Source organism: Ranitomeya variabilis, chromosome 4 (assembly GCF_051348905.1).
Source record: "Ranitomeya variabilis isolate aRanVar5 chromosome 4, aRanVar5.hap1, whole genome shotgun sequence".
NCBI lineage: Eukaryota > Metazoa > Chordata > Amphibia > Anura > Dendrobatidae > Ranitomeya > Ranitomeya variabilis.
The window spans coordinates 551,392,241-551,418,801 of record NC_135235.1 but is presented as its reverse complement, the minus strand read 5'-3'; the positions used below and the strand labels follow the sequence as shown (position 1 = coordinate 551,418,801).

At 41.6% G+C, this 26,561-nt stretch overlaps 1 protein-coding gene across 1 annotated transcript in view; it reads left to right on the top strand.

The window, feature by feature from the left end:
• The window catches only part of KCNH6 (potassium voltage-gated channel subfamily H member 6), a 297,423-nt gene that overhangs the window by 249,480 nt on the left and 21,382 nt on the right, over nucleotides 1–26,561 (top strand). The window contains exons 4-6 of the mRNA XM_077252667.1: nucleotides 7,498–7,923; nucleotides 15,848–16,247; nucleotides 17,403–17,602. Of these exons, the coding sequence (XP_077108782.1) occupies nucleotides 7,498–7,923; nucleotides 15,848–16,247; nucleotides 17,403–17,602 (1,026 nt within the window). The remainder of the gene's footprint in view (nucleotides 1–7,497; nucleotides 7,924–15,847; nucleotides 16,248–17,402; nucleotides 17,603–26,561) is intronic.

Sequence of the window (26,561 nt, the reverse complement as noted above, 5' to 3'; positions counted from 1 at the left end):
AGAGGTGGCACACAGCACTTTAGAAAAGAAAGCAGAGGTGCTGGTTGCTGATGCAGAAACAGATAAAGCAAGGGCTGTACGTGTTTGGAGAAGTGATGTGACGTAGGGCAGAGCTGCGAATGTGTCTGAGAGTCACCCAAACACATGAAGTATGAGCCGAAAAACCCCGCCGGAGCCGGTAAGTGAGTGGTACTGTCACAGCTTTGCAGCCTGGCACCGTTTCGCCACCATCCTCCGCTTTGCCTTTCTTCGCACATATCCCGTGCCTTCTCTGTGAAGTGTTGTGTTTGCACGCTCATCAGCTGAATAGTTAACACCACCAGTTTCCTCTTTCGTCTTCTGTTAGACACAGACCGTTCTCCCCCCTTTTGACTTGGGCGAATATGACAACAGAGCTATATTGAGTCAGTAGGAGGGGTTGTGGGATGAGCTGTTGTGGAAAGCATAAGATCATAGAAGCATCTCTGAATAGTGACAGCTCATCCTGGCTCTGATCTGTCGCTGACCACACTAAATCTACCTGTGGGTGCGTGGGAGGTAGGTGACACCCCACTCCTCCTGATCCTCAGTGTGCACCCCAAAGTTCCCTTCCTGTTTGTCTTAAGTCTTCCTCAAGCAAGAAAAGAAAACATGGTCTTTCTGGGGTTTTACAGTTCAGTTAGTGATTCTTATCTGTAACATAAAAGAGTCTGTGTGCAGCCAGAAATACATGGAGAACAGATGAATTATGTATGGACACATTTAAAGGGATAAAGTAACAATATATTGTGTGCTCAGCAATGAATAGACCTAGTAGTTAGGGAGACGGCAGCACTGTGCTGTAATAAATAGGGCAGTGCATCCATGTGTTATCATTATCCCTAACTTACCCGGCCTGGATACTATGGCAGTGCTCCCATACTGCAGGAACCGAATACTAAAGTAATATGGCAGCATTATGGCTAGTATTTAGCACAGAGCATGTTGCATATTTTGCAGAGTAACTAAATTGTTTTTCTGTCTGTGTCCGTTCCACTTTTATGAGGTTTTCAAAGTAAACAGTTATTTTATTTGTAAACCCACAGGGGCATGACAAGATTGTTGGGGTTTTTTGTGCATTTTTTAAGGGCAAGTTTTTACCTGCAAAATTATGCCGCTGTTATCAAACTATTATTTTACAGGGAACCTGTCACCAGGTTTTTCCCATGTAAAGTATGGCCAGCGCCTGTAAGTCCTGTGTGATAGCATACTAGAATACTGTCTATATGTCCCCAATGTGCTCTCCATAAAACAAAAAATAGCTTTTATTATACTCACCTACGAGACAGATTTCTAACCTCTACAATAAATTTAAAGTAGCATTCTCATCGTGTATATTCATGGCATATCCACACATCTTACTTAAAGGGAATCTGTCACCAGAATTTCACATACACCCTCTCCGCCCACCCCCAAACTATATGCTCATGTAGCTCTTTCAAAGACAAGTCCAGCAATAACTTTAGATGTCCAGTCCGTTCCTCCATTACTGAGAAATCAGCATTTGAATACATATGCAAATGAGGCTGCAGATCTGAAGCCTAGGTCACACCAACTATATTCCCTGTCTAGCGCAGCCTCCTCCTGGTTTACTGATACCCTCTATGCTATGTGACATCAGGTAAAGGAGTCATCAGTCAAGCAGAAGGAGGCAGCCCTAGGTGGGAAATAGAGCTGGAGTGACAAATGGTTCAGATCTACCATAGCCCTTCAGCCTCATTTGCATATCAATTCAAATGCTGATTTCTCAGTAATGGAGGAACGGACTGGACATCTAAACTTATTGCTGGACTTATCTTTGAAAGAGCTAAGTGCACATATAACTAGTTTGGAGGGTGAAATCTTGCTGACAGATTCCCTTTAAGATACTTTATGATTCAAGTACCTTAAAGGGGTATTCGCATCTTGAACAAGTGAGATATATTTCCAGGATATGCTATAAATGTATAATAGATGAAGGTGTGTAGTTGATGGGACTTACATCTATCATGTACAGCTCTGGCAAAAATTAAGAGACCACCACATCAAAACCCTGTCATTGGCAGCCCAATCTCCAGACCTGAACCCCATTGAAAACCTCTGGAATGTAATCAAGAGGATGATGGATAGTCACAAGCCATCAAACAGAAGAACTACTTACATTTTTGCGCCAGGAGCAGTGTGAAAGACTGGTGGAAAGCATGCCAAGACGCATGAAAGCTGTGGTTAAAAATCATCGTTATTCCACAAAATATTGATTTCTGAACTCTTCCTGAGTTAAAACATTAGTATTGTTGTTTCTAAATGATTATGAACTTGTTTTCTTTGCATTATTTGAGGTCTGAAAGCACTGGGGTTTTTTTTATATTGACCATTTTTCTTTGTCAGAAAAAAATTACAAAATTTATTGCTTGGCACTTCGGAGACATGTTGTCAGAAGTTTATAGACTAAAAGAACAATTTACATTTTACTCAAAAATATACCTATAAAGAGAAAAATCAGACAAACTGAAAGTTTTGCAGTGGTCTCTTAATTTTTGCCAGAGCTGTATAGTGGAGATGTGGTCCATACAAATGAAAGGGACAACCTCTTCACTGATAGTTGCACCGTTCTCAAGACAGATGCAGGTTGATGAGATACACATCTACTATACATTTATGTTATATCCCACGGATAGAGTACCTTATATACCACATGGAGATCCCCGTTACATAGAATCCAGTAATGTGTTATGGACAATCCGCAATGGTAGATCACAATACCTTCATTATCAGTTATATAAGTGGCATTGCATTACATAACCGCAGCGTACTGACAGTGTATGTACTTCATGTATTCAGTGGAGCTTATCATACATTATCTGTACTCCGGCAAGCTCATAATCATACATGTAGGGCCCGTTTCGTGGAAGGCACACAGGAAAATATAAACCAATTAAACGTTTCATCCCTTTTACTCTAGTGATATATATTTGCATTCTTTCTGACAAGACCGCCTACGGCTCCGTCATATGGTGCACATGCCATGTAGATCTATCTCACTAATATGGCACATGTAATGGAAGATGACACGATTCTAATCTTTCCGTACTGGGTCCTAACCTCTCCAGCAGTTAACAGGTCCTTTAATTTCTATGGTAGTTCGATGCTTTCAATCTCAAGGGTGAATAGGGGTTAATCACAGGCTGTAGGGGTTGGGGGAAGGGAGCTTCTGCCTGGCTGACAAAACTCATGCACCCCGCTGGCACCCACATTGATTGGGATTAATTAGCATCCAGTCGCCTTTCCAATGCCCTTTGCAGACTCTTGCACTGTGTCCATAAGAATTAGCATCTCTATGTCCGGCATGGGCAAGAGAAAGACCACTCTTGCTTTTCCAGTTCCTTTGGTTCTTGGGATTATTGAACAAATTCTTTGAATGAGGGCTCATTCACACATCTAATTTTTCCATATACAAGGAAAACAGACTGATTATTCTGACCAGAGTTTGACCTGAGCGTGGCTCCAGTGTGGTCCGAGGATCATCCAGTTTTCTCATACACTGAGAAATAAAAAAAAGTCTATCCTCCTTTCTGACTGTCCGTGACAATCGGACCACACTCGGCTGTCATCTGAGTGGGACTTGAGTTTTCCAAGGACCCATTGACTTGCACTTTCGATTTTGATCCAGCCCTTGATCTGCGGTATTGAAAAACGCAGACAGCCCTTGTACTTATGATAATCCATTTGGCCATTAACGTCTGTGGTTTTTCACAGCCTCAGAAAATCACAGAGACATGTCCAACTTTTGATCAGAGCTTTGGATCAAAATCGGCAATGCAAGTCAATGGGTCCATTAAACAAGTCAGACCGCACTTGGATTTTCACGGACTGTCAGAATAAACAATACAAAACCCGGCACTCAACTTAATGGTGAGAAGAAATGAAAGATTTATTGTATCCCAAATCCAAAAAACGTTTCGGTCACACAACGGGACCTTCATCAGTAATTGAAACAAGTGTATACATACAATCAAAACAAAAAACAAAATTGGGAGAATACCAAAAACATAGATAACAGAAAACCAAAGTATATACAACATATGCAATGCCTTATGCATATGACTATGGCAAATGATGATAGTGAATAGGTACTATTGGTGTTGAAGAGTGACCTATAATGCGGCACAGTGGTAGTACAGTGATGGAAAGATACATACCATAAATTGGGATAGTAGCTGGGAGCAAGTGACTATATGACCTGTCTGGGAGTAGACATACAGACTGAAATGAGGGAGTGGATATAAAAGAAAGTCCAAAGCAGAGGAAGCAAAAATGTTTATGTACCTACCAGGAGAACTCTAGTCAATATAGTGTTGAATGTCCAACAGAGGAAGAGAGGCTACAGCCTAAGGAAAATGAAACCTGTTTCACGGACCCTGGTAAACTCATATGTTACAAAGGTGGTAGAGGAAGCTGTAAGTAGTTACCTATACACAGGCTGTCATCGCGGCGTCCACCGCTGAATAGTTGGTGTGGGGAGAGGGCCGTGAGGCTGTATTTATAATGACAGAGGCCGGGAGGGCGTCAGTTGAGAAGACAGGTGCGGCGCAATGCCGCCCAGTGAGGGAACAGGGATGGGCGGAAGTGACATACCGGAAGGAGTAGGTCGCATGAGCGGTGATTTAAAATCGCCATTTTGGAGGTGGCAAAGCTGTGACAGCTGCTAAAGTGCGCATGTCAGCAGTCGCCAGTGTGCGAACTGTTGTGTGTGGACTAAGTGCGCATGTCAGTTGTAATCATTATAAGGTATGGATGGCTAAGTGCATGATAAAGGATGTTATGTCCGCAATTGTGGGGCGGCTATGGCGCACATATCTGTCGCTCATACTGTGGTACAAGTGGTTATGTGTGTAGCGGGCAGATACGGTGTGCACATCAGGGGAAACATTATTGGATATAGGGGGTTATGTGTACAGTAGCCACATAAAGACCATAGAGCCCTATGGATAATTGGTGTAAAAACAAGAGAAAAATAGTTTGGCAGTTGCCTTATATGAAATGATTGGGTGAGTATCACCGCCATGTAGAATGAAAAAATGCGTAGAAAGCAACTAGTTGAGCATGACGGAATAAAGGAGAGAGGTATTAAGACCTAAATGTACAAACCCAGACAGGCCAGTGATAATTTATAGGACCAGAAAAAACTTTTACTGTCATAATGGTAAATAGATAGTACAATTCGTGCTGTGATGGAATAGACTATTATTTAGGCAGATGGTATTAATAATAACCAAAAACAAGGGGACGTGATAATCCTGAGCAAGGTGATGGCGAGTGGGTGGAACGGTGCTCGTGATCCATTGTGTCGGCAATTCAATACAGACGACTCTAGAGGGACAGAGAAAAGCAAGTTAATAACAGTGCAAGATAACAAGGGTATAAATTATACAAACGCCATAAGTTCATAATCACGTTTCAGGCCTCTGGGAGAGAGGGTTTCCACAATGTGTATCCAGAAAGCCTCTTTCTTTTTAAGTAAAGTGATTCTGTCTCCACCTCGCCTAGGTGGTAGTACATAGTCTATAACCTGGTATTTTAATTGGGAAACAGAGTGTCCCTGTGTGTGGAAATTCTTTTATATCCACTCCCTCATTTCAGTCTGTATGTCTACTCCCAGACAGGTCATATAGTCACTTGCTCCCAGCTACTATCCCAATTTACACCAATAGTACCTATTCACTATCATCATTTGCCATAGTCATATGCATAAGGCATTGCATATGTTGTATATACTTTGGTTTTCTGTTATCATCTATGTTTTTGGTATTCTCCCAATTTTGTTTTTTGTTTTGATTGTATGTATACACTTGTTTCAGTTACTGATGAAGGTCCCGTTGTGTGACCGAAACGTTTTTTGGATTTGGGATACAATAAATCTTTCATTTCTTCTCATCATTAAGTTGAGTGCCGGGTTTTGTATTGTTTATTGATTACGGTTTGGGAACCTACCCGTGCACCATATTTGGTTGTGCACACGTTAATCTAACCAGACTGTCAGAATAGAGACGGTGAAGAAACGTTGTTATTATTATTTCACCACATACTAGAAAAATGGATGACACTCAGTCTACATTATGATCAAGGTCTGATCAGAATAATTGGACCATTTTTCTCTTACATTGAAAAACCGGATGTGTGAATGAGCCGAAATAGTGAGGACTTTAATGAGGAATGTCTCACAAATAATTCAGAACCTGCTACTTTACATCAACAAGAGGGTACAAGATTAGGTAGAAAGCCCCTACAATAGTGCCACTATTGTCCATCGTCTGTGCCTGGCATTGCATCTCATCCTCATTCAGTATTGTGTCATACTCTTTTTTGTAAAATATGATCCACTGAAATATTCTTGGTGCATATCACAAATATACAATAGATGCCGATATTTGGTACCACTTATCACTGGACAGAATCTGTAGAAGTAACACCTTACTCACGTTAGCGTTTGCGGTATGTGTGCTTTTATGGGGTTGTTTTATGAACAGCAGTTGCCCATACATGTGAACGGGTTAATGAAATAAAGCAGAAGCTTCTATCAGTTTTGATAACTCGGACCATGCACATTCGAAAAAAACAAACCATTTTTTGGGCAAGACTTATCAATGGGCTTGCCTTTGTAAGTGAATGCAAAAATAATGGCTTTTGTTCATGTTGTCTAATGTGGCGCTCTGGCATGTTACATGAAAGTGGAGATCCTGGCTGGGTGTGTGGACTTGTGCTGTGAGGGTATATAACAGGGCATATAACTGTGTGCCTTGTTGGCAACATATAACCATTGTTGCTGGTTTACCAGGACCAGATGTTTCACAGTGCAATGAGGGAGACCACCATTGAAAAATAAACTCTTTACTGAATGGTAACTTGGTGAGGGCTATATACAAGGGATAGCGGGTACACAGTCGTAGCAATGTTTCCTTTGCAACTTGAGGCATTATTCCCACAGTTTCCTTTTTTAGTAGTATATATCAGGGTTCTTTATATCTGCTGTTTCTCCCTAAGTCTCCACAAACCCAGCCCAGCTTTAACATTACAGTCCTGATGAACAAGTGTCATCTACTTGTTCTGCGGTTTGGCATCCTTTTTCCACTACTGGCGCACTGAAACTTCCGCTCAGGACCCTTCTCTTGTCCCACTCACTGAATCCTGTTTAGGTCTGTTACCTTCCAGCGTTACAAGCTCAAGGTCTATTTGCCTATACCTATTTTATAACATGAGTGTAACCCTTTAATTGAGTATTGATCATGGACAGGTTGTGGGGAGAGAAGTGCAAATCAGTCTCCATCTATAGTTTTACAAATTCGCATCATCATATAACTGTGTAACCTACATTTATATTTCTGCAGTTTAGTGACGTGTGCACTCTCACATCTGTGCATATGATGGGTGAAGATGAGTCACAAAGTAGCATTAAATGAGATACATGACATAAGCTCAATAATTGTTCTCTCACCACCACAGGTCCTTTCCCTGGGGGCAGACGTGTTGCCAGAGTACAAGCTGCAGGCACCGCGGATACACCGATGGACCATCCTCCATTACAGCCCTTTCAAAGCAGTGTGGGACTGGTTAATCCTGCTGCTGGTCATCTATACCGCCATCTTTACCCCATATTCAGCGGCCTTTCTGCTGAACGACCAGGATGAAGAAAGAACTTGGGAATGTGGCTATTCCTGCAACCCCCTGGACATCGTGGACCTGATAGTGGACATAATGTTCATTGTAGATATTATCATCAACTTCCGCACCACCTACGTCAACACAAATGATGAGGTTGTCAGTCACCCTGCCAAGATCGCCATCCATTATTTTAAAGGCTGGTTCCTTATAGATATGGTAGCGGCAATTCCATTTGATCTTCTTATCTATAGGACGGGCTCAGACGAGGTAAGAGAAAATGTTGTGAAATTGAAGCTCAAATACATTGCTTGAAAATTTTTCCACCTAAGAAAATACATAAAATGGAGCCAGGTCAATAATATGACTAGTGATCAGTTCTGATCAGCTGATTACTGTGAGTCCAGAGCCTGTAAATCCTGGCGATCAGTGTATATTGTAAATAACGACATTTTTCTTGTTGCAACCATTTATTTAAATGGAAACCATCAAAGTATGTAATACATGGCTGGATCAAGTCCATTATTGAGGGAGTAACCCTTATTATCGGCAGGACATTAAGGAGGAGATATTGCTCATAGCCACCGCTCAGTTAGGGGCCCCCAGCGTTTACAGCAGAAACTACATTGATAGCTGTTCGGTTTTATTAGTGTAGTTTCTGTTGTTGAGACTGCATCAAGATCTGAACCTTGCGGGAGTCTAGAGGATCTGAAGAATAGGAGACAGACTGGTAAGTCCTCTATAGTGTGTGAATGTATAGGTGTATGTGTGTATGTATCTGCTCTGTGTATGCATGTGTCTGTACGTATGTGCTATGTGTATACATATGTCTTCATGTATGTGTTTTGTGTATAAATGTGACTGTATGTATGTGTGTATTTTCTCTCTGTATACATGTGTGTGTGTGTGTGCATGTGTTCTATAAGTATATACTCATTGTCGGACTGGGGTGCCAAGGGCCCACCAGTAACATTGACTTTGGGGCCCACTTTTCACCTGCATGCAAATACTACATGACCCTGGTTCATAAATGTACCTATATCTCTATATAATAATAATAAACTGGGTAGTTTGTTCAATGAATGATGGGATGCTGCTTTTTTCTGTACAACGAGAATCAAGTGAATTATGACAAGTACTGCCCATACAGTAAGGTTGGGGGCCTAGATCTGCACAGGGGCCCACCGGGGATTCCCCTATTCCCCTGTGGGCCAGTCCGAGCCTGTATACTGTACATATGTGTGTATTAGAGATGATCAGATCAAGCAAAATTCGAATTTCTTTGTTCGTGCAGTATTCCCAGGAAATTAAATTTGCAAAGAAGTAATTTTCCAGGAATTGAATGTCCTTTATTATGTCCTGGGTTCTCTCCAGATCCCAGAGCATAATAAACGTTATATGTAAACAATAATTAAAATTCACATACTTACTGCTCACCATGCTGGATGCTCCGCTTCTCACAGTCACCCATTCCGTCTTCGTCGCATCTTCAGATTTCCGCCGCTCACATTAGTCCTGCACTTCTATGTTTGACTAGGCTGTGGGGTGTGTTGCCGATGCGCCTGCAAAGTTCACGGCACACACGATGATGTCATGATCCCATGACTGTCTCGTCATGGCATCACGACCTTTGCAAAAGCATGTGAAGAACACTCACCAGTCTAGTCAAACCCAAAAGTTTGAGCCCAGCAGGAGAGGCTTGCAAATTTTAGCGTGAGTGGCGACAATCTGAAAATCCTGTGACGATCGGACAGGTGACATGAGGAGAGGAGGAGGTTAGTGTTGAAGTGAATATAAGGACTTTTTTTTACTGTTTTAACACTTGGATGGTCTATTAGGATTCATTTCTCTGTTGTTGCTGAATTCGGTTTACTGAATCTGCATGAAAGCGAATTACAAAAAAAATAAAAATTTTGCTGAATGCGGATTATTGTAAAATTTGAGTGAAATTTAATACCAATCAAATTTTTCACCCATCTCTAGTGTGTATGTATGTGCTCTGTGTATACATGTGTGTATGTGCTCTTTGCATGTGTCTATATACATGTGTATTTTCATGTGCTTGTTGAGTACGTTTGTGTGTGTATGTTTGTGCTCGGGGAATATATGTGTGTGTGCTGTATGTGTGTGTGTATATAAATGTGTGTTTGTAATATTGATTATGTGTATATATGTGTGTAACAAACTATGTTTGTGTCAGATACTGTGTGTGTGTATGTAGCATCCACATCCGGCTGGTGTAAACTGCAGATGTGCTGCTGATAACACTGTATGGAGACATACAGTTAGGTCCAGACATATTTGGACAGAGACAACATTTTTCTCATTTTGGTTATAGACATTACCACAATTTAATTTTAAACAAAACAATTCAGATGCAGTTGAAGTTCAGACTTTCAGCTTTCATTTGAGGGTATCCACATTAAAATTGGATGAAGGGTTTAGGAGTTTCAGCTCCTTAACATGTGCCACCCTGTTTTTTTAAGGGACCAAAAGTAATTGGACAGATTCAATAATTTTAAATAAAATGTTCATTTCTAGTACTTGGTTGAAAACCCTTTGTTGGCAATGACTGCCTGAAGTCTTGCACTCATGGACATCACCAGACGCTGTGTTTCCTCCTTTTTGATGCTCTGCCAGGCCTTCACTGCGGTGGTTTTCAGTTGCTGTTTGTTTGTGGGCCTTTCTGTCTGAAGTTTAGTCTTTAACAAGTGAAATGCATGCTCAATTGGGTTGAGATCAGGTGACTGACTTGGCCATTCAAGAATATTCCACTTCTTTGCTTTAATAGACTCCTGGGTTGCTTTGGCTTCATGTTTTGGTCATTGTCCATCTGTAGTATGAAACGACGACCAATCAGTTTTGCTGCATTTGGCTGGATCTGAGCACACAGTATGGCTCTGAATACCTCAGAATTCATTTGGCTGCTTCTGTCCTGTGTCACATCATCAATAAACACTAGTCACCCAGTGCCACTGGCAGCCATGCATGGCCAAGCCATCACACTGCCTCCACCGTGTTTTACAGATGATGTGGTATGCTTTGGATCATGAGCTGTACCAAGCCTTCGCCATACTTTTCTCTTTCCATCATTCTGGTAGAGGTTGATCTTGGTTTCATCTGTCCAAAGAATGTTCTTCCTGAACTGTGCTGGCTTTTTTAGATGTTTTTTAGCCAAGTCCAGTCTAGCCTTTTTATTCTTGACACTTATGAGTGGCTTGCACCGTGCAGTGAACCCTCTGTATTTACTTTCATGCAGTCTTCTCTTTATAGTAGATTTGGATATTGATACGCCTACCTCCTGGAGAGTGTTCTTCACTTGGTTGGCTGTTGTGAAGGGGTTTCTCTTCACCATGGAGGTTATTCTGCGATCACCCACCACTGTTGTCTTCCGTGGGCGCCCAGGTCTTTTGGCATTCATGAGTTCACCAGTGCTTTCTTTCCTTCTCAGGATGTACCAAACTGTACATTTTGACACTCCGAATATTGTAGCAATTTCTCGGATGGGTTTTTTCTCTGTTTTCACAGCTTAAGAATGGCTTGTTTCACCTTCATGGAGAGCACTTTTGACCGCATGTTTACTTCATAGGAAAACCTTCCAAATGCAAGCACCACACCTCAAATCAACTCCAGGCCTTTTATCTGCTTAGTTGAGAATGACATAATGAAGGGATTGCCCACACCTGTCCATGAAATAGCCTTGGAGTCAATTGTCCAATTACTTTTGGTCCCTTGAAAAAACAGGGTGGCACAGGTTAAGGAGCTGAAACTCCTAAACTCTTCATCCAATTTTAATATGGATACCCTCAAATGAAAGCTGAAAGTCTGAACTTCAACTGCATCTGAATTGTTTTGTTTAAAATTAAATTGTGGTAATGTCTATAACCAAAATGAGAAAAATGTTGTCTCTGTCCAAATATTTCTGGACCTAACTGTAATTATCTATTAGTGATCATTCTGTGCCCACCATTCTTCATCATCCTGTGTAAAGCGTCCAGTAAACAAACACCAAACTATTTGAATATTGTTGATCGCACTGGTTTAATGGCCTGAACTCAGCTCACTTAAATGCAACCTAAATGTTTTTTGTGTGATGGTACAGTATATTAGCATTTGGGCCCACTTTATCTAAAACTGTCCCTCATTATCGGCTCACCAAAGGCCATACATGCTCAATTGCTGTCATCTTTGCCAAGAATGCCTTAAGGCGTACAGTGAATTCCCTCTATGGCAGTCACTTATCTCCTGAGTGAACATGGTATTAGGCATTGTAAAATCCAACATGCCATTTCTTATTCTGCCTGTCATCTGCCACTGGGGACATGGGGACAGTTGGGAAGTGCCAATACACATTACATCATTAACCGATCCTACCGAGTTTAGACAAGTTATATCTAATATATGGCCAGCCGTATTTAGGAGGTACCAAATTTGTGGACCACCTCTATGATATCTAATTGAGCATATGGACCAGGTTGTCCTCAAAAGCTAATTTATTTATTTATTATGCTTACTTATATAGCATCATCATATTCCACAGAACTTTACAGAAATTGTCATCACTGTCTCCATTGGGGCTAACAATTTGAATTTCCTGTCAGTATGTCTTTGGAGTGTGGGAGGTCCTGGAGGAACCCACTTAAACACACAGGGAACATACAAACTCCTTGCAAAGCAATAGGGCTAACCACTAAGCCACCATGCTGCCCAGATAACCATAATGGTAATTTCAGTTATGCTATAAGTCAGGAGAAACTCATCAGGGCTGACGCCTTTCTTTTCCCCTATTTGCCCCCCTTCCACACTATGAACACTATTCAAAGCCCATTATATTCCTTGATCTGGTCCACAGTTTTATACCTGACTTATACAGAGCTGATCACACGGGCTCATTTCCATGTATACACATCTAAATCATGCTCCTCCTAACACTAATCTACCATTTATGTCCCATTTTAGTGTTAGGAGGAACTCCATGGGAATTTATCCTGGCGATTGTACTGGATGTATTTTTTAGGGCATGACAGGATAAAGGCTCTCATCTTCCCTTTGGTGGACATGCCATGAAGTCATGTAATTTTCGAGAGATTAAATTAATCAAATAGGGTAATATTGGCAAAAATGATGTCACTTTCCCCAATGATTGGCCTTCTAAGCAAAGACCCCAACTGTTTTATCAATGTAACTTTCAACTACTGCGGTTTATAATGATGTCCGTGTGCCACAGAACTAAAGAAGACCATTCCTTTTGGTAGCAGCAGTCAAGGAACATATTAAAGAGGTTGTGCGGTCTGTTGATAAAAGTCTGCAATCACTCTATGTGATAGTATATCTCTGTAATGTGAATTGTATAAAATTTTCATTATCGCCCATCTTTTACCCCATTAAAAATAAAAAGAATAAATAAAATACACATATGTGGTATTTCCACATCCAAAAAGGTCTGATCTGTCAATGTATAAAATTGATTAACCAGGTAAATGCTGTAATGAGAAAAAAAATCAAAACCTTAGAATTTTGTTTTTATTCAGCCACTGCAACACTGCAAAAAAAATGCAAGTGATCAAAACATTGCATATACCCCAAAATGGTATTGCTAAAAATGTTATCTCAGGGCACAAAAAATAAGCAATAGACCCTCTTCACACATCAGTGTTTCCAGTAAGTGTGGTGACAGTTTCCACATGTACTGGAAACACTTAGACCCATTCAAACTTATGGGTCTGCGCACATATCAGTGTGTTTCCACGGACCATGTACATGTCCATTGTTGCCGGTAGCACAGTCCACAATATGTCCCACACACGTGTACATTGATGACACATGGGTGACATCCGTGTATCATCAGTGCGACACATACTGATGTCTGGGAAAAACAGTACAATTTGTGCTGTTCCCAGGTACCTAGTGCTGAATCCATCTCTCATCCACGTCACCTGGTCTCCTTATGATTAGAGAGACCAGGTGACACTGATGATTGTCAGGACCCACCATCTCTGTATAGAATGCATTAAATAAATTAAAACAAATTTAAATGCCATGGAGTCCCCCTTGATTTTCCTAACCAGCTGAGGGAAAGCAGACAGCTGGGGGCTGTTGTTATTCTGGGAAGGGGCCAATAGCCGTAAAGGTTCCCAGTCTATTAATACCTGCTCACAGATTTCTGCGTAGCCTTTACTGGTTAGTAAAAAGTGGACGCTTAAAAGCAGGATATGGGTTCCTCTCAATTTTTACTAACCACCAAAAGCTAAAGAGACAGCTGCAGGTTGATATTAGTAGGTTAGGAAGGGGTCATGGATATTGGCCCCCTCCCAGACAAAGAACATCAGCCCTCAGCTGCCCCAGAAATGATGCATCCATTAGATGCGCCAATTCTGGCGCTTAGCCTTGACTCCTCCCTTGGTGTGTTGTGAAGTGGGGTAATAGTTTTGGAGTTGATGTCAGCTGTTTTATGGGTAAATTAGGGTTATTGTCGGGGAGTGATTTGTACAATTAAAGGAATTTTCTCTGTGTATGTCTTTATTAATTTTGATTCCAGAGTTAGTAATGGGGGTGTCTATTAATACATGCCTCACCATTACTATCCCCTCAGCTTGATGTCAGAGGACATAAAACAGTTGACATCAACGCCAAAACTATTACCCCACTTGTCAACGCACCAGGACAAGTGAGAATAGCCGAAGCTAAGTGCCAGAATTGGTACATCTAATGGTTGCACCATTTCTGGGGCGGCTGAGGGCTGGTGTTCTTAGTCTGGCAGGGGGCCAATATCCATGGCACCTTCTCAGCCTATTAATATCAGCCCGAAGCCTATTAATAATAGCTTACAGCTGTCTGTGTAGCTATTACTGGTTTGTAAAAATATGGGGTACCCCACTTCCTGTTTTTGGGGGTCCCCTTTTTTACTACCCAGTAAAAGCTACACAGACAGCTGTGAGCTACTATTAATAGGCTGCGAACCTTTATGGCTATTGGCCCCTTCTCAGAAAAATAACAATAGCCCTCAGTCTTATGCTTTCTCTCAGCTAGTTAGGAAAATTAAGCAGGACCCCACGCTGTTTTTTTTAAATGTATTTATTTATTTAATGTGCGCTATACACAGACGATGGGTGCTGACTACAACTGTCATTGGTGTTGCCTGGTCATGCGGATCGCAGTGAGACCAGATGACGATGATGAGAGTTGGATTCAGCACCTGGTGAATGGGCACATCACAAACTGTACTGCTTTTCCCAGATGCCATTGTGTGTCACGCTGATGATGCACACGGATGGCATACGGATGTTACACAAGGACACACGGACATGGATAGCACCAGTACTGTTTTTTCCAGTACTGGAAATATCAGGACGTGTGAAAGAGACCTTACACAGCTCCTCTGGCTGAAAAATGAAAGCGTTACAGGTCCCAGAAAATGGCAAGAGAAGCAGTTTTTTCTTTTTTACAAACGTCTGAATTTTTATCACCACTTAAACAAAACAGTATTCATGTTTGTTATCAATGTAATGATACCAACTTAAAAAATCATATTACCATGTCATTTTAACCATATCATGAATGCCATAAAAAAAAAAAAAATACAATTGCAGAATTGCGCTTCTTTCATAATTTCTCCACATGTGGATTTTTTTTCCCCATTTTACTGTACATAACATGATTAAATGTCTGGTGTTAATCAAAAGTATAATCCGTCCATCAAAAATAAGTTCACATATGGTTATATATATTGATGAAAGAATAAAAAAAGATATGGCTTTTAGTGGGGAGAAGATAGGAGGGGAAAAACGAAAGCGCAAAAAACGGAAAATCGCCATATCTGAAGGGGTTAAAGACCTTCTGTCACCAGGTCATGTCAAAACAATTGCAGTTTGTGCAATTATTTTATTCAGGCTGCTCCCCTGATTATTTCAGTGTTTGCCTTTTTTAATGCAGTATATGGTTTCAGAGATATGGGCCTTTTTAGTTAGTGCTAAACTTTATGGTCTTTACCAAGGGGGCATTTCTCACAGAGTTCTTTGGGGACGTGTCTTTAGGTTGTTCTGCATTATCACCCTGTGAGCCTCATCCCTTTAGTAAGTACAATAAAAATTAGTCCTAAATATAAAAGCCTATATCTAATTTTTTGATAGAGACTCTCATGTTTGTTTTTTGGAAAGGAGGCATAACATGCTAATTATTTCTGTTTTTCCTACAGACAACCACTCTGATTGGTCTTCTGAAGACCGCACGTTTGTTGCGTTTAGTGCGTGTCGCCCGGAAGCTGGACCGGTATTCTGAATATGGGGCCGCCGTCTTGTTCCTTCTCATGTGCACCTTTGCCCTCATAGCCCACTGGCTTGCCTGCATCTGGTATGCTATTGGCAACGTAGAGAGACCCTACATGGAGCACAAAATTGGTTGGCTGGATAATTTGGCCAACCAAATTGGAAAAAGCTATAATGACACTGATATGGGTTCAGGGCCTTCCATCAAGGACAAATATGTGACAGCTCTATACTTCACGTTCAGCAGTCTGACCAGTGTTGGATTTGGAAATGTCTCCCCTAACACCAATTCAGAAAAGATCTTCTCTATATGTGTCATGCTGATTGGAGGTAAGAAACAGTTGGAAAAATGTATTCCCATACTGGAATGTAGCTATAGCCATCAGGTGGTACCTTGTGGTTCTTCACAATAATCACCTGCTTCAGATCGAGTCTGACCTATAGGAATTGGTTTGATCAGTTTTAGCAGATTGGGCTTATTTTTCTGTTATTTGATACATATTAATACCCCAATAACCACAAAATACCTGTACACATCATGTATACATAGGCTGTTTGTGTGATTGCATCTTAGCCCTAGTCACTTACACAAGAAATGAGGTATTTTGCAAAAATCAGCCATTTTTTTCTCATACAATTTCTTAACCCCTACATGATGTACATGTATGTCAAAGATTTGCCTGTGCGATCACTGATGGAGCCCAGTGATGATTGACAGGTAAGCGCTCTCTGGAGCCGACAGGATCAGAGAATCTTCTGATCCTGGCTGCCTAACTTTTAAGGCCTCAGTCAGACGGCAGTGATTTTTCTCATATTCAAAAAAAATGGTCTGAGTTTCATCAATGTTTTTGATCAGAGTTTCATCATAGTTTGGTCATTGTTTCAGTTTTTACCATCCGAGTGCTGTCCAATAGTTTTTCAAGGATAAGTTGCATTGCATTGGTGAGTTTTGATTCATGACTCAGTAAAATTGGACATGCCAATAGACCATTCAAACTGCAAAAAATACATGGACATGTGAACAGCCCCACAGGCTAATATAGTTCTATCTGTGAAAAACTGATATCTCTATGAGTCCTGAGGCATGTTCGCTAAAGGGATGACCTAACAAATTCCCAAAGCCTACCATGGCTGAACGCCTATTAGGTCATGTCAAAGGCACAGACTGACAGACAAGGTTGCTTCGGTTCTTTGAAGAATTATCGAAATGTTCAGCTGATTGCATTCTTAAGTCCCCTAATGAGACAAAAATTATTATGGGAGTTATAGCTCTCTGGATGTAGTGATGCCAAAATGAAAAAAATTGAAGCTTACACACTAATGGGGATGGGCGGTAATACCAAGCACAGTCTAGTGAGGGCAACTGCTCAAGCCCTTGTGTGCTCAGTTTAGGTTATATCTGGGGAGCAAAGAAACATACTTATTAGTACCTCAGCTGATTTCTGAATTCCCAAATATTACACCTCTAATATTTGTCTCTCTCAGCCCTCATGTATGCCAGTATCTTTGGCAATGTATCCGCCATTATCCAGCGCTTGTACTCTGGCACTGCCCGTTACCACACCCAGATGTTACGTGTGAAAGAGTTTATCCGCTTTCATCAGATCCCCAACCCACTGAGACAGCGACTGGAGGAATATTTCCAGCATGCTTGGTCCTACACCAATGGCATCGATATGAACGCGGTGAGTACATGTTACCATCTAATTCTTACATAACTAAAAAAATGTTTTTAGAAATTTGGTCTTCACAGCGGACTTACACACAGTTGGAAAAAAGTACAGACAGAAAGATATTTTACCACTTTTCTAGGACATCTCCTATTTGGAGTAAAGACTTTCGCTACCTGATCAAAAAGGCTCATAAAGCCGAGGTTTATGTTGCTGTTTGCCAGATTCTTCATGATGAGAAGCAGCACTAGAAAATCACTAGGAGCACAGATCTGACATTATGGGAATGTTGTTGTCTTTGGTGACCTTATTTTTGTCTCAGGTTTTAATGTGATGCTCAAGTTGAACCAAAATTGTCCTTATACATGGAACATGTATAGCGAACATACCTGGTTCTGTACTTATGAAGCATCCTGGCACAATTTCTCTGTTTTGGCCCCTTGATGTTCTTGTTCAAAATGGCCGTCATTGCATTAAAAAGCACCATTGAGAACACTGTAGTTAAAGACGCAAGGCCACCCTCTCCACTGCCCTTGAATAGGCCCAGCATCCATGAGGTGTTGACTTGAAGAAGAGCAGCAGGAGCTAGAAAAGAGGACTGGCAGCGGGATCTTTCATCAAGAGATCACAAGGTATGTTCAATAAAATGCAGGGAAATTTTAGGTTTGGATTGGAGAGTTGCTTTTACGGATAAAACATGTCTGTCAAAACCTTCTCCAGAATCAGAACCCCAGAGATCAGCACCCTAGACTATTATGGGACTGATTTGGACAAAATGTAAACTTAATCAGCAGATGAGCAGTCAAAATTATTTTTGGGAAGTTTAAGTAGAGTTTAATTGTAGAATCGATTCAGGATGTTTTTGTCATACGTTATTCTTACATATGACAGTCTATATAGTCCTTACTACAATGTGGAAATCTGTATACTTGGCTTCTGTACCTGCTTTTTCCCATATATATAGGATTTTATAGTCGAGTTGGGTTAAAGTCTAGTTGGTTACTATTCAAGTCATTGCTCCAATAATGAAATAAAGTTCTCACTGTAGCTGAATTAATCCCATGGCGAATATACAACTTGTATACAGTAAATCTCCCGTCTCTGCAGCTTCTAGAGGCTAATAAATAATCCAATGTTTTACAAAATGTCTGCAGAGATGACAGGCCGAGCAGAAATATGACAGCAAATAAAATAGACTAGCTCCAATTTAATCATGGTTATAATTATTTTGGTACGATCAGTGAAGAAAGAAATAACACATCACGCTCTGATGTGTTATCTTATGGTTTCCTTATGTGGTTTTGTAACTGTGACATTTTATCAAGAGGAGGGGTTGCTTAACCTCCTGGACTATATGATAAAACATTTATCTTTTCCACTGCTTCTATCAGATATGAATTAATCTGAGCCCCATATTATCTGTAGCATAGGAGAATAGTATCAAGTGGTGTCATTGCAGAAATATTGTGGAAGTATGACATGCTGGGCAGAGATGAGCAAGTCGATTCACAAGACCTGGATCCTACAACAACATCAGTGGTCAATGGCTGCCAGACAGGAGCTATGCAAACCTCCTCCTAGTTATCACAATCCTTGGGGCCTTTTCTGATTAGTAGGCCACTCACACCATCATGCATGTGTCCCTGACGAATGACACAGCTGTCTGACATGAGATAACTATAGTGGGTGCAGGTACACCTGAGCCCTGGAATCTAGGGGGTCCAAAATGTCCATTTAGCCAATATAGGAAGACTATTATTATTAAAGACCTGTGATAGTTGGGGCCCTGTTGGAAAATGTACAATATTTTCTAACAATACAACCATACAAAAAAAGGAAATCACTTATGGCATATCCACCTATGAGACCCAACATTACCATGAGGAGAATATATCTCTATTTTGCCATTCTAGGCTCCCTTACTTGCCAATGTCTCATCTTATCTCCACCTTTAGGCACGTCAAATTAAAAATAGACTGGACCAATCTTGTGTATTGGCCTTTAAAGGTTTATTCCCATCTTCAAAAATCGGTATTGTCAGACAGTGCTTGTAAATGCAAGCAATTTTCTAATTTACGACTAAATAAAATTTTCAGCTGTTATTGAGATATTTAGGCTATGTGCGCATAATGAGTATTTGCTTGCAGAAATTTCTGCAAGGCTTCTGCATCTCTTAGCAGCAAAACTGCTGCGTCAAAAACATATTTTGTTTAGTTTTTTTGCATGCCTTTTTGTATAGCAATGAATGCTTTGTTGAGCTAAATAAAGATATTTTAAAAATAAATGTTTTGTGATGCAATTTTTTTTTTTTTTTTAATTCGTTTATTAGTTCAGAATAAACAAACATTACACACATTTGCAATTATCGTCATTAATTATACCGTAAAGTACAAATAGTTGCAAAACATCATCATATTAAAAGTTACAAAGGTGATGGAATGTACATGGTAAATCAGTAGTTCCTTAAAAGAAAAAACCTATTATACAACTTTAACAACTTTAACCATTAATAGTTAAGGCCCCGTCTCACATAGCGAGATCGCTGCTGAGTCACAAGTTTTGTGACGCAACAGCGACCTCAGTAGCGATCTCGCTATGTGTGACACGTACCAGCGATCAGGCCCCTGCTGCGAGATCGCTGGTCGTGTCAGAATGGCCTGGACCTTTTTTTGGTCGTTGAGGTCCCGCTGACATCGCTGAATCGGTGTGTGTGACACCGATCCAGCGATGTCTTCTCTGGTAACCAGGGTAAACATCGGGTTACTAAGCGCAGGGCCGCGCTTAGTAACCCGATGTTTACCCTGGTTACCAGCGTAAATGTAAAAAAAAACAAACAGTACATACTCACCATCTGATGTCCGTCAGGTCCCTTGCCGTCTGCTTCCTGCTCTGACTGCTGCCGTAAAGTGAGAGCACAGCAGTGACGTCACCGCTGCGCTCTGCTCTCACTGTACGGCGGCTCAGTCAGAGCAGGAAGCAGACGCCAAGGGACCTGACGGGCAACAGATGGTGAGTATGTACTGTTTGTTTTTTTTTACATTTACGCTGGTAACCAGGGTAAACATCGGGTTACTAAGCGCGGCCCTGCGCTTAGTAACCCGATGTTTACCCTGGTTACCCGGTTGCTGCAGGGGGACTTCGGCATCGTTGAAGACAGTTTCAACGATGCCGAAGTCGTTCCTCTGATCGTTGGTCGCTGGAGAGAGCTGTCTGTGTGACAGCTCCCCAGCGACCACACAGCGACCACACAGCGACGCTGCAGCGATCAGCATCGTTGTCTGTATCGCTGCAGCGTCGCTGTGTGAGACGGGGCCTTTAGTCGCCGAAAGAAAAACAGATTTGAATCCTGCTCTATTAGCGATGTCCCCGAAAACCAAAGACTCCTTTCTATGTAGATGTCTAGTCAGTGCAGACTATAGAGTACAATAAGAGGAATTCCATCTGCCCCATATCTTTTCAAATTTACCTGGACAACCTCTATTTTGATACATTGTTTTTTCATATGGAATAATCGAATTCACTAGATCAATCCAAACTCTAAGGGTCGGGGGGGAGCCACCCATCCACCTTAACGCCAATACCTTCCTTGCCAAAAAGAGCGTCTCTCGGAGAAAGATCCCAGTTATAATGATCCCAGGTCTCCGTATCCCACACCCCGAACAAGCAGGTCAATGGTTCGAGCGGGACAGGGATCGACAATAAAGATGTTAATAATGTCGTTACCTCTCTCCAGTAATAGAGAACTACAGGGCACCTCCAAATCATATGGATAAAATCTGCATCAGACATATGACACCGTAAGCAGTCTGACGAGTGCAGGCGACCCATTTTAAAGAGTCGCGTCGGGTTCAAATAGGCCTGATATATGATATATAACTGGGTCATCCTATTATTGATTGAAGGGGAAACTTTAGTTGAAGATTCAAGAATATCTTCCCACTCCTCTCCCAATACATCGGGGAGGAGTTCCTCCCATTTCCCTCTGACAGAATTGATGACCGACCCATCTCCCATGGATAGTAAATATGTATATAGAGAGGAAATGAGTCCTTGAGGACCCTGTGATTTGAGGATACCTATCAAAGGCAAAGAGGAGATCGCCCGACCCGTACCTACATTTCGTATGTGCGACTGGAAAGCTGACCTTAGTTGTAAATACCGGAAGAATTGAGAGCTAGGGATGTTGTAATTATTTTGTAATTGTTCAAAGGTTACAAAAACCCCCTGGTTGTGTATATCGCTCACCGAAACAACACCATAGGAGATCCAGAAATCAGTGGATGGGTGATTCAGTAATTCTGGTATATAACCATTATTCCACAGTGGCATTTCAGCTATGATATCCACAAATTTAATAATTCTTTTTATTTGTCTCCATACCAATCTCGCTAGTCGGAGCATAGGCAACAGACGACAAGCACCAGATTTCTCCATCTCCAAAAATCCCAATGGGCAATCAATCCGGGCAGAATGTATTAAGTGACTTTCGGAATTAGGTAAGGAGCTATTAGGCATCCACTTACTTATCGCCTTAGCCTGCCCAGCAAGGTAGTACAGATAGAGGTCTGGTAAAGCCGCCCCACCCCCCTTTTTTGGTCTCTGTAAAATAGATAATTTAAGTTTGGGCCTGGTCTTCCCCCATATAAAGGATGTGATTAAGGAGTTTAATTTTGCGAAAAATGACTTGGGTATTGGTACAGCACCATGTTGAAAGCAGTAATTGAGTATGGGAAGCAGTATCATTTTAATTAGATTAATGCGGCCTGCGACAGAAAGGGGGAGTCTACTCCAGGTTGTAAATTTAGATTTTACCAAATCTAACAGTGGGTAAATGTTTTGTTGTAGGTCCAACCGACTATATTGAGTCATGTAAATACCCAAATATTTGAAGTTGGAAACCACAGGTAGCGATGTGAGAGCCCCGAGACAGGGAACCGAAGTATGAGATAAAGGCATCAGGGCAGACTTGTCCCAGTTTATATATAGGCCGGAAAATTTACTAAATTTATCTATGATTGCTGTCACTTGTGGTAGAGTCTCTTCTATTTTATCCATAAATATTATCATATCATCAGCATAGAGGCCAATGGTATCCACACGATCTGCAATATTTATTCCCTTGATGTCTTTGGAAGATCTTATGCGTATTGCTAAAGCCTCTATCGCAAGGGCGAAGAGAGCGGGACAGAGGGCATCCCTGACGGGTTCCCCTGTGCAAGGTAAAAGAATCAGAAGTGGAGTTATTTACAATTACACGCGCCTTAGGATTCTTATACAACGTATCTACCCCCCTAATAAATTTTTCTCCAAAACCATATTTCTGCAGACACGCAGAGAGGAAAGGCCACTCGAGAGAGTCGAACGCTTTGGCCGTATCCAGCGATGCCAGCGCCCAACTATTATCCGGCTCTAGAGAGCTGTACTGAATCACCGATTGGACTCGTCTGATATTGATAGAAGTACTTTTCCCAGGCATAAAGCCAGTTTGATCTGGGTGTATAAGGTCCAATATGAGCGTATTTAGTCTAGTGGCCAATATTTTAGTAAAAATTTTGTAATCTACGTTTACTAGTGATATGGGGCGATACGATCCACACTCCAGGGGATCCTTCCCCTCCTTTTTGAGTACAATAATGTTTGCGTCGTAAAATGTTTCGGGCATAGTCTCTCCCTCCCATACACTCCTAAGTACCTTCAATAAAAGTGGTGCCAGTTGACCTCGATATTTCTTATACAGCTCAATAGGAAACCCATCAGGTCCAGGGGCCTTCCCGGTGGCCATATCCATTATAGCCTGCTCCGTGATGCAATTTTTTTGTTCAACACCACCGTTTTCATTCTGTTGCAGTGACATCAGGGAGAAATGGGATTAGGGCTTGCTGTCAGCAGCTGTCGTTGACACCAAGCTCTAGGTTTAGTAATGAATAGGTGTCAGCCAGACACCCTCATTACTAAACTGGTAAGTAAAAAGTTAAATAAACACACACACATTGTCACCAGCCTATGTAGGAGCGTTAACAAAATTAAACTACATCGTCTGTAACCAGATAGCAACTAGCTGAAATCAGTGTGCATCGCGATACCATTTAATTTTTACAAAAATATGAAAAAAATTGCGTGGGCTCCCATGTAATTTTCATAACCAGCAGAGGGAAAGCCAACGGCTGATGATAATATTCTGGGAAGGAGCCAATAGCCATAAAGGTTTCCAGGCTATTAATATCAGCTCACAGCTGTTTGTTTAGCATTTACTGGCTCGTTTACAGGGGGCCCTCAGAAAAAAATTGACATAGGGTCCCCCCTATAAAATCTAATCAGCAAAGTCTAGGCAGGCAGATGCGGGCTGATATTAATAGCCTAGGAAGGGGCCATGGTTTTTGGCCCCCTCCCAGACTAAAAACATCAGATCTCAGCCACGCCAGAAATGGCGCATCAATAAGATGCGCTAAATCTGGCGCTTAGCCTTGCTCTTCCCACTTGCCCTGGTGCGGTGGCAAGTGGGGTGATAGTTGTGGGGGTTGATGTCACCTTTCTATTGTCAAGTGACATCAAGCTCAGAGGTTAGTAATGGAGAGGCCTCTATAAGATGCCCCCATTACTAAACCCATAGTAATATAAAAAAAACACACACCCAGAATAAAGTCCTTTATTATACATGACACAGACTCCTTTATTGAATCTAAACTTAACCATACTCATATCATTGCCCAATTCACTGAATCCAACATCTCCTGTAACAAAAGTAAAATAATAAACAACAATATTGCTCACCTGTCCACCAAGAAGATAATAATCCATACTGTCCAACGATGATCCAGATGACCTTGATGTGTCACTGGTGTGACTGCTCTCAAGGACAGCTGGCTACACACAGACACAGGAAGTAATCACTCCTGCAGTGTGTAGCATATCAATGTGTAGACGGCGGCCGGTTAGAGCAGTCACATCTCCTGATGTGACTGTTGTACAAATGAGACCGCCATGGGACACTCTGGATTATGTGGAGTATGGCGGACAGGCGAGTATATGGTTATTATTTTTGATTGTTTACAGGGGATATGGGCATTGGGGATTAGGCGTTAAGGTGAGTATATGTTGTTTTTTATATTTGAAATGTTTCTATAGGAAACAAAGGCATCAGGGATTTGGTGTTAGGTGAGTATAATGTGTTTTTTATTTGAAGAAAAACTCAACAAATCCACATTTTTATACCTGCGTTTTTGCAGTGGATTTGACTGACTCAATTGAAGTCAATGGATGAAAAAACGCTAAAAATCCGCACAAAGAATTGACATGCTGCAAAAAAACCACACTGCAAATACTCAAAGGAAAATCACTGATCATGTGGACAGCACTTCAGGATTCTCATTGAATTAGCTGACATGAGTATTCCCTAGCATTTTTGACCCATTCCACTCTGAAAAAACGCAGTGAAAATGCACCAAAAATGCACCATCTGCATACAGCTTAACACTTTTTATTTACAGTTCGTTGCCTTGGAGATTGACCACCACAGCTAGACAGCAGAACATACAGAGTGCTTACAAGCTCTTTTCTATTGAGTTTGTAAGCACTGTTTTAAAGGGACTCTGTCACCCCCTCCAGCCGTTATAAACTAAAAGAGCCACCTTGTGCAGCAGTAATGCTGCATTCTGACAAGGTGGCTCTTTTAGTTATTGGTGCAGTCAAAGCAGAAATAAAGCGTTTTATAATTTCGCAAAAATACCTGTCTTTAGCCCTGGAGGCACGTCTTAACCCCCCTGCTGCACACGCCACACTGCCGTCACTCGAGGCTTCTTCGGCGCCGGGCGCTGCCCCTCCGCGCTGTTTTCAAATCAAATCCGGCACCTGCGCTGTTTTGTTCTGCCTGGGGCAGGCGCAGTGAACGCTGCCCGTCTGACCTCAGATGCAGTCTTGCAGACTGCGCCTGTGCGGCCGCCCAGCTTGTGAATCCCAGCCCCGCAGTGTGCATAATGCATAACACACTGCGGGGCTGGGATTCACAAGCTGGGTGGCCGCACAGGCGCAGTCTGCGAGACTGCATCTGAGGTCAGACGGGCAGCGCTCACTGCGCCTGCCCCAGGCAGAACAAAACAGTGCAGGCGCCGGATTTGATTTGAAAACAGCGCGGAGGGGGTGGCAGCCGGCGCCGAAGAAGCCTTAAGTGACGGCAGTGTGGCGTGTGCAGCAGGGGGGTTAAGATCTGCCTCCAGGACTAAAGACAGGTATTTTTGCGAAATTATAAAACGCTTTATTTCTGCTTGGACTGCACCAATAACTAAAAGAGCCACCTTGTCAGAATGCAGCATTACTGCTGCACAAGGTGGCTCTTTTAGTTTATAATGGCTGGAGGGGGGTGACAGAGTCCCTTTAAAGCTGGCCAGGATTTGGGTAGAATGTTGTTGGCTCCTAATATCAGCCAGCATTAGTAAAGTGCTTACAAGACAGACAGCAGCGGTGATCATTCATTTGGAAAATGTTAAGAAAAGTATTACTATCTGGAAAAACAGCTGCAAACTTTAAAAGACAATAAATTGCAAAGGTGTCTGATTTTCAAGCACTATCTCAAAAGATCCATCTTTGAAGATAGGAATAGCCCTTTAATGTATTTGATTGACATACCACTGAGATTTGTAGAGATATATTTCCTATTATATAGAGGGGTAACACTTGAGCGTATAAAATTTGCATCTGCTTACTATAATGGATTCTGAATTAGCTTTTTATTGCAGTATATGAAGCAGAACACCCATCTTCACCCACAGACAATATTCTTCTTACTTACCATCCATCAAGCTGATGACACTGATCCTTCTTTCAAGATCCAAATATTTTTCCACCTAATGATTGGACAAGAAATTAATCCATAGCATCTAAAGTGTAACTCCAGTCAGAACATTCAGCATTATCTTCCACCCAGTGTATACTTACAGAGGTTCAGAAAGGTCAGATATGTACTGCTATTTGCAAGGTG